Genomic DNA, 18388 nt, shown 5'->3' on the forward strand with positions numbered 1-18388 from the left:
TATAGACTCTTCCCATAATGTTTAGCTGTGAGTCTCTGCACCTGCTCTCATCTGCTGCTGGAAGAAGCCTCTTTGATGATGATGACCAGACAAGGCATGAATCTATGAGTAGAGCAGAATATCATTAGGAGTCATTTCATTAATTTTGATAGTCGTGTTATGTTCTACCCCATATGGGCTCTCCAGTCTCTAGTTCCTGGCCACCCAGGCAGTGTAGGGCATGGGCTCCCTCTCATGGTGTGGGCCTCAAGTTAAACCAGATATCGCTTGGCCCCTCCCACAAGTTCTGCACCACCATTGCTGCAGCACATCTTGCAGGCAGGGCAGATTACAGGTCAATGGTTTTGTGGCTAAATTGGAGTCCAGGTTTCTCTTTCTGTAGCCTGCAGAGTACCTTCTCTCATCAAAGAGCCTAGAATGCAGAGGTGAGGGCTCCATGCAGGCACCAGCTCCATCACTCTACATTTAGTGAGCTGTGTTGATGCTGTCCTCTGCAACGTACCCTCCCCACACTCAGTTTTTAGAGAGCGGCCCTCTGTTCTAGCATCAGCCTGACTTATTTGGGGATCTCCATGGGACCCCCTCAGCCAACAGCTTGACTAAATGCAACCCTGGCCCACCGCTGGAAAGCATTTAAGTATTTAAAATATTTGAAAGGGTATTTTATGAAGTTTTTTTTTTATATATTTGTCAATATCTAATCTCCATAAAGTCCTCTCCATGTTAGTATGAAACATAAATTTAAACTATGAGTTTCAAATATAAGTTTCAGACTATTCCCTATATTAAAGATCAGATGCATTAATGGAGGTAGTTGTTATTTAAGAACTCACTTCTTCAAATTTCATAATTATTAAAATACAGTTACACAATTATTCTATTTGATATGGTAAATTTTTATTGTTGTGTATCAAATCTAAAGAACTTTTTCCTTGTCAGTTTTATAGCATCCTTTACTTCCTTGTTTCTCAAGCTATAGATCAGAGGGTTCAACATGGGAATCACAATGCCATAAAACACAGAGGCCACTTTCATATTTTCCTCAGAATTGTCAGAATGAGGCTGTAGGTACATGTAAGCAAGGGTCCCATAGAAAATGGTGACTGCTGTCAGGTGGGAGGCACACGTGGAGAAGGTTTTCTTCCTCCCCGCTGTGGAGGACATCTTTAGGATGGCAGCCATAATGTATATGTAGGAGAAGATAACAACCAATACAGTGAGCATCAGGTTAAATCCAACAAAGATAACAAGAAGCCTGATGTTGGTGTCAATGTTGGAGCATGAAAGGCTGATAATTGGGGGAACATCGCAAAAAAAGTGGTTGATGTGATTTGATTTGCAGTATGACAAAGAAAATGTAAATCCTGTGTGTACTGAGGAATTTATTGATCCAATGAGATAGGAACCAGCTACCATCTGGATGCAGACTTTTCGGGACATGACTAAGGGATAATGAAGTGGTTTGCAGATGGCGACATAGCGGTCCACTGCCATAGCTGCCAGGAGATAGCAGTCACAAGTTGCAAAGATTGCATAGACTAGTAATTGTACTACACACCCTCCAAATGATATGGATTTGTCTTCTACTACAAAGTTTTGCAGCATCTTGGGGGTGATGGCAGAGGTGTAACAGATATCAACAAAAGCCAGGTGTTGTAGAAAGAAGTACATGGGAGTCTGAAGTCTGGAGTCAGTGTTGATGAGGAGAATCATCCCAGTGTTACCCACCATGGACGTCACATAGATGATAAGAAACACCATAAAGAGGACACACTGAATATCACCCTGGACCCCAAATCCCAGCAGATAGAAGCCCTTGACTTCAGTCCCATTTTCTTGTGTCATTGTCACCGAAAATCTAGAGAAGACCAAGAGGAGGGATAAAGAAGAAAATCTCAGTGATTTCTTTATATAACAGTTTGTTCTGCTTTGATTCATTTTATTTGAGTTGGCTCTTCCTCACAAGCACTCATAATATTTATCAGCTTCTAAATGATTTTCTATATCTATGATAAGAAGCTACTTTATAAGTCAGTGCGTTTGAGCCATGATTCATTTTAAAATGGAGAATACTTCTGAAGAAAAAGTCAAATTATCCCTATTTGCAGATGTGTTCAATACTCAAAAGAACATACAGATTACTAGAAAATCCTTAGATTTAGTAAACCCTTTCAATAAAGTTGCAGGATACAAAATCAACACAAAAATTAGTAGGTTTTTAATATATGCAAACAATAAGCTTACTATGGAAGAACTTAGGAAAAATAACCATTCACAATAGACTTAAATGTGTCTAGGATTAAATCTCAGCACAGAATTGAAATACTTCTATAATGAAAACTAAGACAGTGTAGGAAGAAATTGAAGATACAGAACGACCATCCACACTTCTGGATTGGTAGAATTAATTTGTGAAAAGTCCATATTACCAAAAGCTATCTAGAGATTAAATGCAATTCCCATCAAAAGTCTAATTACATCCTTTACAGAACTAGGAAAAACAAAATTCATATGAAGAGACAAAGGCCAACTATGGTCAAAGCAATCCTAAGCAGAAGGGATACAACTAGAAATATAATCACACGTGACCTTGCTGTGGAATTAAAGTGACAAAGACCTGGTACGGCACAAAACCAGAAACATAAAGAGAATCCAGGAATAAATCCTGCAGCTATGGCCGCTTAATTTCTGACAAAGGTGTCAAAACATTCTGTGAAAAAGGTCTATTCAACAAATTGTGTTAGTAAAATTGAATGTCTACCTGCATAAGAAGAAAATCAGATTCATATTTTTTGCCCCATACAATATCATATCAAAGTAGTTCAAAGAACTTTGTCTGAACTCTCAAATGGTAAAATAGAGGGAAACAGGGAAAATGGTTCCATGTATAGGCATTCACAAGGAAGTACCCAGAAGACCTGACAACTGAGGCTGCATGAAATTAAAAAGCTTCTACACAGCAAAAGAGACTATTAGCAGAATCAACAGACTGAAATGGAAGAAAATCTTCTTCAGCTGTACCTCAGACAAGGGTATATAAAGACACAGGATATATAAAGAACTTAGGACATTAAACATTAAGACCCCCAAACTTCTAAGCAAAACATATTTTAATAAAGCTAGTGGAAAGTTCTTAGAAGAAGTACAAGTGCCAATGAGCACTTTAAAAGAGAGTTGAATATCCCTAGCTATCAGAGAAATACAAATTAAAATGACTGTGAGATTCCATCTCATTCTAGATAGAATGGTTATTATCAAGAAAAGAAAGACAACAAATAATGCTGAGGAATGGGGAAAGAGAATCCTTATTCATTGCTTGTGTGAGTGTAACCTAGTAAAAATGTTTTGGAAATCAGTATGAACAGTTCAGAAAACTACAACCAATCAAAATGCAGAGTGTGGAGCCCAGTCTTAATGGATGCATCTACAAAACACTTCTATGCTGAAGGCTCAGAGAACATTGCAGAGGAAGAGGCAGCAAGATTGAAAGAGCCAGAAGATCAGGGAGTTTGAGGTGAGACTGTGTCTCCTAGCAACAGCTATAAAGTCTCACCAACATGTTTGCCCAAACAGAAAATGAAAAAAGGATGACACCAATGGGCATGCCAGATTGGATAAGGAAAAGCCCATGAGGCCCCAACCCTACACAGAGAACTACAGGCAACTGAGGAAAGTTGGGAGTGGGAGAGATTGTCTTCCCCAGGGGAGAGCACACCAAATGGTTGTCCGTTGCCAAATGGCCATCCCTGAAAACATTCATTTATGTAACAATATATGGACTAAACAGGTTATATTTAGAAATAAATGTATATACACATATGCTTTCAATAACAAAAAAGAGATCATGAATTTGAAAGCATATGTGAGGGTTTGGAGGGAGCAAATGGAAAGAAGAAATGTTGTAGTTACATTATCTCAAAATAGAAAAGAAATAGAACTACTCTACGATACATCTACAGCACTCCTGAACATACATCTAGAGAACTATTACAGATACACTTACATATCCATGTTTATTGCTGTCATATTTGTAATAGCAAGAAAGTGAAACCAGTCTATCATCAACAGACAAATGTATAATGAAATTATGGATATATGTAATATGAATATATGCAATGGATATATTGCATAATAATGAATGTATGAAATTTTATTTTATTCTTTAGTAGAAAAAATTGTAGATAAATGGATAAAACTGGAGAAAAAAGATACAACTAGTATAAAAAAGCAATCTACCTCCCAATACCACAGGTGACTTTTGAAGGGAGATCTTTTCACAAATACTTGCAAATTTTAAACACACACACACACACACACACACACACACACACACACACACACACAGAGAGAGAGAGAGAGAGAGAGACAGACAGACAGACAGACAGACAGACAGACAGACTTACATTACATAGTGTGATTGGCTGCTATAGCAAGAGGCCATTTCAGAATATGAAGTTATATAATCTATCATAAACAATCTAGAGAAGAAAATTACAGAATTATGTGAGCTTGTGGAAAAAGACATTTGGCAGAATTCAACACTTGGTCATGACTTTAAGAAAAGGGACACCAACCCAGCCACAAAACCTTCAATTCACAACCTGTCCTGATTGCAAGATGTGCTGGGGGCAGTGGTGGCTCAGAGTTTGTGGTGTGGCCAACCAATGACTAATCTAACTTGAGACTCATGCCATGAGAGGGAACCCATGCCTGACACTACCTGGATGGCCAGAGCCAGAAGCTGGATGGGCAGGAGACCTACAGTAGAACCAAACACAACTGATAAAAAAGAAAAAATGTCAATTAAATAATTCCTAAGGATATTCTGCTATGATCATAGATGGATTCCTAGCCCAATCATCATCAGAGAGGCTTCCTCTAGCAGCTGATGGGAGCAGATGCAGAGACCCACAACTAAACGTTAAGCATAGTTCAATGAACCCCACAGAAGGATGGTAGGAGCCAGAGGGGTTGAGGATACCAGAAGAACATGGCCCACAGGATCAACTAAGCAGGGATCATAGGGGCTCACAGGGACTGAAGTGGCAATTACAGAGCCTGCATGGGGGTCTATGCTAGGTCCTCAGCGTACATTCTGTGGTTGTTTTTGTGGGACTCCTAACAGTGGGAGTAGGGGAGTGTCTCTGACTCTTTTGTCTGATCCTAGAACCTTTGCTCTCCGATTGATTGCCTCATCCAGCCTTGCTATGAGGGTTTATGCCTAATCTTATTGCATCTTGCTATGCTGTGTTTGGTGGATACCCCTGGGAGGCCTGCTCTTTTCTGGAGGGAAATGAAGGAGCATTGGATCTAGTGGAGAGAAGAGGTGTTGGCAGGAACTGGGAGGAGGGGAGGGAAAGGAGACTTCTGTTGGGATGTGTTGTATGAGAGAAAAAGAAAGAAAAAAAAAGAAAGAAAAAAGAGAAGGTTCAAAGTATGAATAGAAGGAACTTTCTCAGTTCAATGAACATCTATAAATATGAATGCTTGCCTCTTTAGATAAACACATCATCATCACTGCCATTCCTTATGTTTATGGAAATTCTAGTTAGTAGACCAAAGACTGGAGAAGAATAAAAATCATACATGTTAAAGAGGAATAAATACACCTGTCTGCATTTGCAGGTGACATGAACAAAACCGAAGATCCCAAGGAGTCCATAGTTATCTTCCAGAGCTCACAAATCAGTTAGAAAAACTGCAGAATGCAAGATGATCATAGAGAAAACAACTCTGCATATTAACAAGGGAAGATGGAAGCTGAAACTAAGGTCTCATTTATAGTCATTTAAGTGGAATACTTAAGTATAAATCTAATCATATATGCATAGGATTAGTATGATAAAACTCAGAAAACAATGATGAACGAAACCAAAGATCTACATAAGTAAACAAGCTATATGGGCTGAAAATCTCAGCGTAATGTGATATTAATCCACTTAAAATTGACACACAATAGGACATAGTTCCTAATCTGTAAGATTTTTCTCTAGATATAGAATAAGGCTATTGTGTAATTTATGTGAAAGGAAAAAGTTGTTTGACGAAGCAAGACTTCCCAAAGAATAAAGTAACAAAGAGTAACAAGTCAGCACCCTGTTGTCAAGATTTATCCTGACACTGTATAAGTAAACACTGTGATGCTGGTGTATGGGCAGACATGCAGATGAGGAGGAGAGGGATCTCAGGTTTAGTCCATTGAATTTTATAAAAATGCAAAAGTCATCAGTAGGATGCTGGAATGCTTGACTGTGCAAGAGAAAAAAATGAACTGAACATAAATCTTACATCTTAAATCAAAATTAACTCAAAATAGATCACATATTTAAAGTGAACACTAAAAACCATGACTTTTTAATAAAATAACAAGACAAAATTTAAAATCATAGAGCCTCTTAGATAATATATACAAAGGCTTCATTATGTTATCTAACATGTAACAATTGAGAAAAATTAGGCAGTATAGGATAATAGGTAAAAATAAGTAAATGAAGCCTCATAAAAATTTTAAATTAATTTTTGCTAAATAAAAATAATTAAGAGTATGAAAAGGCACAGTACACAGGAGAAAATATGTTCATAAAATGTCTGAAAAGAAGATACCTAAGGCACATAAGGAACTCTCAAAAATATTAAAGGTGTATAATATTCATGGTTTGTAAAGTGATTGGTAGGTTCGTTTTCATGTTCATTCATATAGTTTTCCAGACAATACTTAGATTCCAACTACTACGCATTTTATTACATCACCAGCGATGGAGAACAGCACCTTCCTGGTCTTGTGAGCCAGGCTGGACTCCGCTGAGGTCCTTTGCATTGCCAGTTCCTTCCCACACTGCAGAGATGTGTAACTGTGGGAGAACAAGGGATTGCTTTGCTTTACTTACATCAGAGTGGCCCTGCCTCACTGCCTGCAGCTGGAGCAGGCTGATTGCCGACCAAGGCTCTCTTGAATGTTCTCTCCTCTTTGGGGAATTTATTGCTGGGGCCCAAGGGATCATTATTGACTCTCCTGAGAATCTGAGGTTTCAAGGGCTGAGGCATCATTGGATAAATAACATTCTCTAGTGATTTTTGACTCTGAGGTGAATTTAAACTTTCTAGAGATGATAATAGTTTTGTTGTTTTTTCTAGAAACAATTTCATGTTATTTGTTCCTTGTTTTTTGAAACAAAGTTGAAGTTTTTTTATTCTTCTCTCATACATTACATGTTGACCACAGTTTCCCTTTCCTCAATTCCTCCTAGTACCTCCCCCAACCCCCGTTTCTCCTAGATCCACTCCTCTTCTCTTCTCTTCTCTTCTCTTCTCTTCTCTTCTCTTCTCTTCTCTTCTCTTCTCTTCTCTTCTCTTCTCTTCTCTTCTCTCTCTCTCTCTCTCTCTCTCTCTCTCTCTCTCTCTCTCTCTCTCTCTCTCAGGCCTTCCAGGGATATCAATTAAACTGGCTTAACAAGTTACAATAAGACTAGGCACAAACCCTCATATCAGGGCTGGATGAGGCAACCCAGTAGGAGGAAATGGGTCACCAGTTCAGGCAAGAGTCAACCCCCACCCCCCACTGTGAACATAAGAACACCAAGCCAACAACCATAACATATATGTAGAGGACCTAGCCCAGACCCATAAAGGGTCCATGTTTGTTGCTTCAGTCTCTGTGAGCCCCTATGAGCCATGCTTAGTTGATTCTGTGGGTCTTGATCTTGTGGTATCCTTGACTGCTCTGGGTCCTAAAACCCTTCATACCCATTTCTGCAAGGTTCCTCTGGCTCTACCTAATGTTTGGCTGTGCATTTCTGCATCTGCTGGATGATGCCTCTCTGATGACAACCGGACTAGCCACTGATCTATGAGTACAGCAGAATATTATTAGGAATGATTTCATTGACTTTTTTTCTCTTTTACCCAGCCACAAAACCTTCGACCTACAGTCTGTCTTGCCTGCAAGATGTGCTGGGGTAATGGTAGTGCAGAACTTGCGGGAGTGGTCAACCAATGACTGGTTATTAACATCTACAAACTGTCATCCAATGGAAGAGGAGAGCTGATTGAATATCTTTTCCAGATGAGACTCAATGTATACTTCATAGTTTACCAGAATCCCTTGTAGATTTCATCATAACCCAAGTAAGCATTTTCTCCTTTTATATCTTTTTATCTACTCTATTGGCTAGCTAGGAAAATCAGTTTCAAAACATCAGTAAAACTACACATTATGAAGAAACAGATTCCACATAAGCCATTTTTCTTCATACGTCACCCAAAAGGTAGTGGCTTCATTGGACACATTTTTAAAAACCTTTTTATTGATTCTTTGTGAATTTTATATCATGTACCCTAATCCACTCATCTCCCGTCCCTCCATATCTGCCTTCTGTTCCTGCAACACCCCCCCTGCAAAGAAAACAAAAAATAAAAATAATAATAATAAACCCCCAAAATTAGCTCGTTGTGGAAGCTGTGATGTGTCATGGTGTGTCGCCCAGTCTACCCTTTTGCCCAAACAGCTTTCCTCGCAAATGTTCGTTAAAATGAGTCAAATGAGTCATTGGTCCGGTTTAAGGCCTCTGGCTTCTGCCACACTATCAATACTGGATCTTTTGGTTCTACAGGACTGGTCCCTTCACACACTCCAGCAGTTCTTAGATGGGGTAGATGCTGAGGTGGATCAACTCAAAGCCCTGGATCTGGGCCTGGGTGGTAGCTGAGTTGGTCAGTCTACCAGCTCTCCTATGGCCATGCCACTAAGGCCAGCTCTTCCTGCTGTGCCCAGGTGAGGGGTGGAGCCGGCTCTACTGCCTGTAGTAGCTGGCTAGTGGCAGGACAGGCTCACTGGCTCTCAGGCCATCAGAGATAGCTCTTGCACCGATTCCAAGTTCATTCAGGATGCTCCAAAATGACTCTTACATAATATTTCACTGGAATATCTCAAAGAACGTTAGTGTCATGGACCAAATGTTTATGTCTCATCACTTACCTCAGTACCCATGCTGAAACCCTAGCACACAATGTGCCAGTATTAGAAAGTGGAGTTGTTGGGTGTGCATGAAGTCAAAAGGTTGGAGCCCTAATGGATGAGAATTGTGTCTCTAAGTTTCACAAGAAAAGCTCTATTCCCTTCTCTTCTCTCCCTCTGCTGCTGAAGTTATCACTGGAAGTTGTTAGTCTGCAAGTCAGACATGAACGCTCACTAGAGCCTACTCAGGTTGTTGCCCTAATTCCAGGCTTTTACTCTCCAGATCTGTGAGGAATACATTCCTGTTGCTTAGAAACAAACTAGGCTATAGTAACTTGTTATAGCAGCCCAGACTCTCCAAGACTGAAAATTTTACACAGAGTGAAGGGCATCTGTTTCAAGTGTTTAAAAATAGAAAAGCAGTCTTGGATGTAGGTAGTGAGTAGAGGCTGGGAAAATTTTGAGGTGTTGCAGAAAAAGTAAAACAGTTAACATCAGGACTGATGAGACAGAGAGATGGAAAAATTTTTGTTTCTTACTGGAGCTTAATTAAGAAACCATGTATAATATATTGGCAGAAACATGATAAGTATGATGTTCATGAGGAAGTCTCTCAGTGTGAGTTTGAAAGGCAGTTTTTCCACCCCACCCCTAAAATATTCAGAGGGTAGTATAAGGGACCAAAGGAGATGATTCCCCAATTTTAGAATATCAGAACTCACCTCCAAGATTCAATAGTTTCTTAGGGTCCATTACTTCTTTCTTACTGCCCCCTCCTCTTTTGTGCAGTAGGAATGTGTGTGTGTGTGTGTGTGTGTGTGTGTGTGTGTGTGTGTGTGTGTGTGTGTACTTCTGTTTCTGTGTAAACCAATGTTGGGTTGTTAACAGAAATATCGATGAAGGATTACCTACAAAAGCAGGGACTACTCAAGGGCAGCTGCATCACTGAAAAGCTCTCCAACAGACTGGGTGACAACTCAAGAAAGCTACATCCCTGCAGTTCTCTGCACAACTTGCGTGCAGCTTGTAGATCAAGGAGTCTCTTCTGGGTAGCTTGGATGGTCTAACACCCCCTTCTAGGAACTTGTGTCTCCTTCTACCTCCCCAGCAACTGTCATTTTGAAGCACATACTGACCATTTTCTCAGATTCATAGTTGGAAAAGAATTTAGAACAAATAATTTCACGAAACTCACCTGTATTTTATGTAGATGATATTGAGACAAGTATTTGGACATTAGACTTGTGAAGCTGATATGTAGCAAACACATTGGCATTGTTATAATGGAAAGAAGACATTTCACATGTGTGATGGATATGAATTTTAGGGGAGAAGAGGACTTTTACATATGTGACTCCCGGAAATTCATTACTCCATAGTGCCATGATTTTTGGAAAGTAAACACACAATGATCATGAAGTCCTCCTGAATGGATGTAGAGAGCTCACAAGCTTCTTTTTGGCCAAAGACACAGTGAGATGTGAATAACTGTGACCAGGAAAATCATCCTTACCAGAATCACCTCTGCTACTTGATTTTGGATTCCAGCTATTGGAACCATGAGAAAGAAAATACTGTTGTTTATAATCCACCCAGTCAATGATATTTTGCTATATATTGCCAAATAAAACCATGGTAAACAGTATATAGACAAGCACATTTTTATTATAACAAAAAGAATGAAAATACAAACCAGATAAAGGAAGAGATGCCTGGAGCAATGCCTCATATTTGCGCAAATATAAAACTTCCTTGTCCTTCATGATGCTTTGCTCTGTGGAAACCAAATAGAGATAGATGCTCAGTATTGTCAATCCAGGGAATTCACCTGTGTCTTTGGCATCCAGAATTTTATTGAGGCTTGGTAGCATGCTAGCAACAAGGATAATCTTTATACACAAGCTGTACAGTTAATACCTCCATCCTTCACTTCCTCTGGAGTTTAAAATTGCTAAAGAATATCTCAAACTCCCATAAGAAACCACTCTCCAAAGTCCCAGTCCTCTAAGCAAACAACTCACTCTTGTTAGGCAGGATATTGCATCAATTTAACGATCACCTCCTAGGAGCTGAGGGTACATGCCGGACATTTTAAATGGTAAGTTAAATTCTTCACAACACTTTCTCAAGACACAAAACCTTGATTAAAATCAAGACCATGTCTCAGGTATAAAAACAGAGACACATATCAGCTGCTTGAGTTACTATCTAATTCTTGTCACGTTATTTTCCCCTTAAAATCACAGGTGTTTTTCATGGAGGAATGATAAACACACAAAGCACAGACATTGGCTGTATTTTGCTATAGCAGTGACCATACACATGGAATGATAAACACATTGTCTTTCTGCCTGTGAAGGTATTCTTTTTCTCCCTGTCACTCTTATTCCAGGATATTTGGTACATAATACCATATTTATTCTCTCAGGGTTTAGATTTATAACTTTTTGTTTGTTGTTTGAGAGAGGGTCTTTCTCTGTAGTTCTGGCTGTCCTGGAACTCATTATGTAGACAAGTTTGGCCTCAGACTCTTAAAGATCTGCCTTCCTTTGCTTCCTGAGTGCTGGGACTAAAAGCATGCACCACCATTGCCTGCCTAGATTTATAATTTTTATGAAGTTAGCTATAATTGCTGATGACTCCCTTGTAATCTCCCCACTCTGCATGTGCATGCATATTTGGTATTCTTCCTTGTTTTTGAGACAGAAATTGATCTGCACATGGCTGAAGAATTTAGGCTGGGTGGCTGGCATGAAGTCCCAGAGATCCACTCTCTTGGCCTCTCTAGAGCCAAGATTACAAACGCATTCCACTAAATGCAACTTTTTCATGTGAGTTCTGGGATTAAAACTCAGGTTGTTTTTCTTGCAACACACGAACTTTATTGAATGGTCACTCAAGGCCCCCTTTCCAATTCTGAATGAAGACTTGAGGGTCTACAGTAATATCAGGAACTGTTGTTGGATCTCATAAACCATGAGCTGCCATCATGAGTTTGTTGTAGAAGAGGTTTAGGCACTACATATTCTCTCTCAATGGTCATATTCAACTCATTTGTGTGCATGCTTTGTTTATTCATTTAAAAGAAGCTGTATTGGAGGCAGGAAAGAAGGCTCAATAGGTTGGAAAACTGACTGCTCTTCCAGAGGACCTGGATTTTATTCTCAGCACTGTGTAGTGGGTAGCCATTCCAGCTTTGGTCTGGAAGTTTCAACCCCCATTGAGGCTTCGGTAACTGTCACACCTACAAGGCAGGGCTGAGAGAGGACCTTGAAGACCCAAGATCTGGATGTGCCGGTTCTCTTGGTTCCTGGACCCTGGATGCTAGAGGTAAGGTAGACTGAGCAGAGTTCTCCAGAGGACACTGCCGGTCTGCGCCACACCTTTCCCAGACCCTGTTACCTATCTCTTCACTTGTAAGTTACTCCACAAAATAAATCTCCCTTTTAACCATGTTAGTGGCCTTAATAATTTCACCAATAGCCCTGACATGACAGTTCACAACTATCTACAAGTCCAGTCTGAGGGCATCTGAAGCTCTCTTCTGGTACCAGACATGCAAATAGTGCACGGACATGCATTCAGGTAAAAATACTCATACACATAAAGCAGGGTGGTTGAGCTGGGGGAGGGATAGAGTGGGAGAGCAGTAAAAGAGATATCTTGATAGAGGGAGACATTATGGGATAAGGAAGAAACCCGGTGCTTGGGAAATTCCCAGGAATCCACAAGGATAATCCCAGGATTAGACTACTAGCAATAGCGGTGATAGTGCCTGAACTGGCCTACCCTTGTAATCAGATTGGTGAATACCCTAAGTGTTACCATAGAGCCTTCATCCAGTAACTAACGGAAGAAGAAGCAGAAATCCACAATCCAACACCAGGCTGAGCTCCAGGAGTTCAGTTGAAGAGAGGGAAGAAGAATTATAAGAGCAAGGTGAGTCAGGACCATGATGGGGAGGGAAATCTACAGAGACAACTGAACCAAGTTCATAGGAACTCACAAACTTTAGAGTGACAGCTGTTAAACCTGCACTAGACCAGACTAGGTCCTCTGTTTGATGGGCCCCTGGCAATATGATCAGGATCTATCCCTGGTGCATGAGCTGACTTTCTGGATCCCATTACCTATGGGTGGATACCTTGCTCACCCTTGATGCAGCAGGGAGGATCTTTGTCCTGCCTCAACTGAATGTACCAGGATTAGCTGTCTCCTCAGGGGAGAATTTACCCTGTTTGAGGAGGGGATTAGGGTTGGGTGGATGGGTGGGGAAGGCAGGGATGTGGAGAGGGGGAGGAAGGATGATAGGGGTATCTGTGATTGGTATGTAAAAGGAATAAAAATATTTTTTTAAAAAAAAGGAAAAAAAGAAAAACTAGTAAGTTCCTGAAATTTAATAAACATGGAGGGTATAATAATGAGTACTTTGTTTTAACAGAGATCAAGTGGCTAGTTTTTGAATATGCATCTATGGTTGGTATATAACATAGACTGATCAAGGTGTACTCTGAAAAACAGTTTACTCTGAGTGACAATCTACTGTTTTACAATGGGTCTTTCCTATATTCCTTCAGATCAATGATGTGAAGTACAATATGGTACTACAACTTTCCTGCTAACAGTTGCTTTTTGACTTAAAATGTTCCTTGGTTCCACTGGAATTCCTATCAAATTTCTGTAGCTATTTGTCAAAACAAAAGATACATATGCCTTTTTGAAATGGATACCTAACAGTAAGTTTTTTAGATTAATTCATTTAAAATTATCTCTAGTGGAGACAGAAATAGAATATGCTCCCATTAGTTCCCTGTCCCAGAGACAGAGATAATTATTTTAAGAGGATGACTGATGACATAAATAAGAACTCTCAAATACCAAGGAAGGTAGCAAATGTATAAATATCGAGTAGAGATGATAGCTTGGGTAAAATGATGTTTTGCAAATAGGGAAATTTAGGGTTATTTGCAATAATTTGGACAGAATTAGCAATGGACCCCATTGTAGATAATTTAGAGAACTGTTTAAGTGATAGGAATATAATGACTTAATTTTGATAATGACAATATACAAGGAGGGATTTTGTATGCACTTAAAATATATTTGCAATAATACTTTTTCAGATGTGCATGTAATTCTTAGCATTTGAATAATCTCCATGAATTCTTCTCATCAGAAGTAGAGATGTCTCAAATCTTCTAGGACGAAAAAGTCTCTGGACATGATTTCAAAGGTCATTGTTTTCCATTTCAAAATTACTAAATGAGCTACAGTGATGGCTTGTGGACAATATAGGTGAATTTCAGCTGCAGTAACATACCTCTACTTGTAATATGATGTACTGAATTTTAATAATTTAAATCCAATTTAAAGAACCTTTTCCCTGTGGCTTTTATAGCATCTTTGACTTCTTTGTTTCTCAAGCTATAGATCAGAGGGTTCAACATGGGAATCACAATGCCATAAAACACAGAGGCCACTTTCATATTCTCCTCAGAATTGTCAGAATGAGGCTGTAAGTACATGTAAGCGAGGGTTCCATAGAAAATGGTGACTGCTGTCAAGTGGGAGGCACACGTGGAGAAGGTTTTCTTCCTCCCTGCTGTGGAGGACATCTTTAGGACGGCGGCCATGATGTATATGTAGGAGAGGATAACGACCAACACAGTGAATGTCAGGTTAAATCCAACAAAAATTAAAATTAGCATGAAGTTAGTGTCGTTGTTGTAGCATGAAAGAGTGACAATTGGGGGGATGTCACAGAAAAAGTGATTGATTTTTGACTTGCAGAAGGACAGTGAAAATGTAAACCCTGTGTGTACTGAGGAATTTATTGATCCCATGAGATAAGAACCAGCTACCAACTGAATACAGATTTGCCGAGACATGATTATGGGGTAGCGAAGGGGCTTACAGATTGCCACATAACGGTCCACTGCCATAACAGCTAGGAGGTAACAGTCACTGGTTGCAAATATTGCATAAATAAATAATTGTATTAAACATCCCTTAAAGGTTATTGATTTATCTTCTACTATGAAGTTCTGCAGCATCTTGGGAGTGATGGCAGATGTGTAACAGATATCAACAAAAGCCAAATGTTGTAAGAAGAAGTACATAGGGGTCTGAAGTCTGGAATCTGTGTTGATGAGAAGGATCATCCCAGTGTTACCCACCATGGACATCACATAGATGACAAGAAACACCATGAAGAGGACACATTGAATATTGTGTTGGACCCCAAATCCTAGAAGATAGAAGTCAGTGACTTCGGTGTCATTTCCTTGTGTCATGGCTATCAAGAGACTATAGTTGACAAAGAAAAGGAGAGAAATAAGAAAGAAAATCTTTCATCAGATTTAAGAAAAGTCCTTATTTTTCACTCCATTCTTTACTTTGATATCCATAATAAAAACTCAAAAATGGGTTTGTTGCTTTGAATGTGTATTTCAGCAACGGATTCATTTAAAGTAATGCCTACTTCACAGAAAAGTCAATTTTGAATATACAGTTCTAAGAAATATAAATCTCATACTTTTCTATCCTATGATACATGCATCTATAATTGCATAAGGCAATATACAAATATAATTTTGACCACAAAACCCTATATAATTTTTACACATTTATATTTTTAGTCTCTTAATTGTGCTTCAAACTCTTGAAATGAGTAATGAAAAAAGTTTTGAGACATTTCTAAGGTCTACACAATTTTGTTGGCTCCGTGACAGTTTTGTACTTGTTTGTGCTAAAAGAATTCCCTCATTTTATATTTACAAGAGGCTGATTTGCATTTCCCATGGCATTGAATGATTTTCTCTTTAGCTATTACCAAGGTTAAGGGAAAACCATGTGCTAACACTTTGATCTACATATATTGGTAGCTTATTTTTAAACCACACTTTTTTTTTTCTTACAGAATTTTTGCACCTGACTGGGTATAGAGCCAAGGTGCGTTCATATGTGGTCTTTTATACAGTGTAGAACTTTCAACTCCATGATTCAGTTATCTTTACAATCATTCCATTTTAGATTGTAAAGCATTGCTCAAGGTGGAATAGTCTATCATCACCCTTAGTATGGTAGAAATTGGTTCCTGGCCCACTGATACACCTGTCTTTTCTTCAGGGAACAGGAGGGAGTTGCAGTTCCAATCACACTGTACACTGAGATGATTTCAAAGCCCATGGTCATGCTACTAGACTCTGTCCAGCAGGAGACTAACAAAGGTGATGCATGAGACATCTATGGCTCATCTAGGCCTCTTCTCTCCATTCCCATGGAAACTGAAATTATACAAATCTCCACTTTTTTTATTCCTCATCTGCTACATGGATCAACATTTAAGAAAGTTTTGTAAGCAATATATTAGGGTGGCTGGATACCAGAAAGGACATCAGGTTAAAATTTGAATTTTATCAAATAACATAATTTTCATTATAATGGGCCTTTGGATTTTTAAGGGGCAATTAAAAGTAATGTTATTTATTCTTCATATGACATTCAACTTCTATTCAGTATCATGTATTGTTTATTTATGAAGTCTGATATCCTGCTTCTGTTGCTTTTTAAAGTCTACTTCAGATGTAAAACAGATACTAACAAAAGGCAGATGTAGGAACAAGTCCATGGGAGTCTGAAGTCAGGATTCTGTGTGAATGAGGGGGATAATCTCTGTGTTACCTGCCACGGAATGAATCTATAGAGCAGGGATCCTCTCTTACTATGCTTTGTGTTACTATAGCACTTGGTAATTTTTTTTTTTTTTTTGGTTTTTCGAGACAGGGTTTCTCTGTGTAGCTTTGTGCCTTTCCTGGAACTCACTTGGTAGCCCAGGCTGGCCTTGAACTCATAGGGATCTGCCTGCCTTTGCCTCCCGAGTGCTGGGATTAAAGGCATGCACTTGGTAATTTATAAAGAAACTCAGAAAAAAAGAGAAAAAAAGAAAAAAGAAAAAAACCCTCTTATTATATTAGCTAAAAAAAAGAAACTCAGAATTTATGTGTAAAAAAATAGATGTACTTGGGTCATAGTTCTGGTGGCAGATGAGTCCTAGAGGAGAGGCTGTATCAAGTTAGGGTCTTCATTTGCATGGCTCCACAGCAGAAGGTAGATGGGCAAGAGATGGTGAGAACTCAATCTCTGACACGACAAATCTATTTTACTGGATGATGGCTGACTCTGTCCTATAGCAAAGCCATTAATTTAGCAACAGGCATAAAACCATCACAATCTGATCACCTTCCCTTAGGGGATGACCCAAATATGTTGCCTTGTGGAATGTTTCCAGAGGTGAACTCTGAGGAACACATTGAGTTTAAAGTAGTTCTTCTTCCTACAATGAATTTCTATCCCAGTACTCGATGCGATTGAGAGTTTTATTGTTTTATGTCACGGAATTTTAGGGATTTTTATTCTTTATAGCAGTCTTACTTTATTCCTTAAAGATTTATTTTATTATTTTTAGTGTGTGTGTGTGTGTGTGTGTGTGTGAGAGAGAGAGAGAGAGAGAGAGAGAGAGAGAGAGAGAGAGAGAGAGAGAGAGAGAGAGAGATCCTGCAGAAGCCAGAAAAAGCTATTAGATCCTCTGGAGTTTGAGTTATATGCACTTGTGAGTTTCACAGTGTGGCTGCTGGAACCATACTGTACCTTCTGAAAGTACAGCAAGTGCTCTTAACTATGGAGCCATCTCTCCAGTTCCTGTTTGTCTTATTTTAAAGGGATGTTATTTCAATTGAATGTACAAGAAAGGTTTTTTTTTTTAAGTTAAAAGGCACAAATCTATGAATTTGTAGTAATGGTGGATTTTGATTATTGATTACTGATTCATTAGAGTCAAAAAGATCTAATCCTAAGTCAACAACAGGGAAAGCAAATAATTGACTACATTTACCTTGTAGAATCCAGTACCAGGGACTGGTATTGATAAGTCTACTGGGAGAAGACTCAAAGGAATGTTAAAATGATGAGCACTGGTTCAAAGTCCTCTAGAAAGCAATTCACCTTTTACAACTTTTTTCTTCTAACTTACAGGCCATCAGTTCCCCACAGACAACAGAGCTTCTGTGGCTTACAGTGAGAATACTCAACACAGGTCACCTGGTACCTGAAGCCTGAAGACAAATACCATTGGAGAAAGCAGAAATTGTATTGAAAAAGCATTATCTTTGGGACTCAAAGAACCCAGCTAACAATAACACGCCCTTCACAGAGAATAAGTGGAAGTATAATTACTGAAGGATAAATGCTAGTATTGAACATTAGGTATTGTTTTCATTCTGTAGCCTACTCAACAGAGTTCAATTATTGTTCATATAATTATAATTCATATAAATAGACCTTCACATCTGTAAAATATTATATAATTAAAGAAATTACCCATGAATGAACAAATTACGCTCCAAGTACACACACACACACACACACTCAGAGAGA

General features: G+C 39.0%; 2 protein-coding genes across 2 annotated transcripts; both read right to left on the reverse strand.

The window, feature by feature from the left end:
* Positions 1-897: 897 nt before the first annotated feature.
* On the reverse strand, positions 898-1845 carry LOC102918817 (olfactory receptor 5AK3-like). The gene has a single exon (XM_006989755.2). The coding sequence runs from the start codon at positions 1843-1845 to the stop codon at positions 898-900; it is 948 nt and encodes a 315-aa protein (XP_006989817.2).
* A 12456-nt stretch (positions 1846-14301) lies between these two features.
* LOC102914672 (olfactory receptor 5AK3-like) lies at positions 14302-15246 on the reverse strand. Its single transcript, XM_006989667.2, has one exon. It carries the CDS (start codon positions 15244-15246, stop codon positions 14302-14304), a length of 945 nt encoding a protein of 314 aa, XP_006989729.2.
* Between the last annotated feature and the right edge of the window lie 3142 nt (positions 15247-18388).

The sequence above is a fragment of the Peromyscus maniculatus genome, chromosome 4, assembly GCF_049852395.1.
Source record: "Peromyscus maniculatus bairdii isolate BWxNUB_F1_BW_parent chromosome 4, HU_Pman_BW_mat_3.1, whole genome shotgun sequence".
In the NCBI taxonomy this organism is placed as follows: Eukaryota; Metazoa; Chordata; class Mammalia; order Rodentia; family Cricetidae; genus Peromyscus; species Peromyscus maniculatus.

Excerpts from the sequence above, each read along its gene's own strand:
- LOC102914672 (XM_006989667.2), bottom strand. The coding sequence starts at position 15,246 with ATGACACAAGGAAATGACACCGAAGTCACTGACTTCTATCTTCTAGGA.
- LOC102918817 (XM_006989755.2), bottom strand. The coding sequence starts at position 1,845 with ATGACACAAGAAAATGGGACTGAAGTCAAGGGCTTCTATCTGCTGGGA.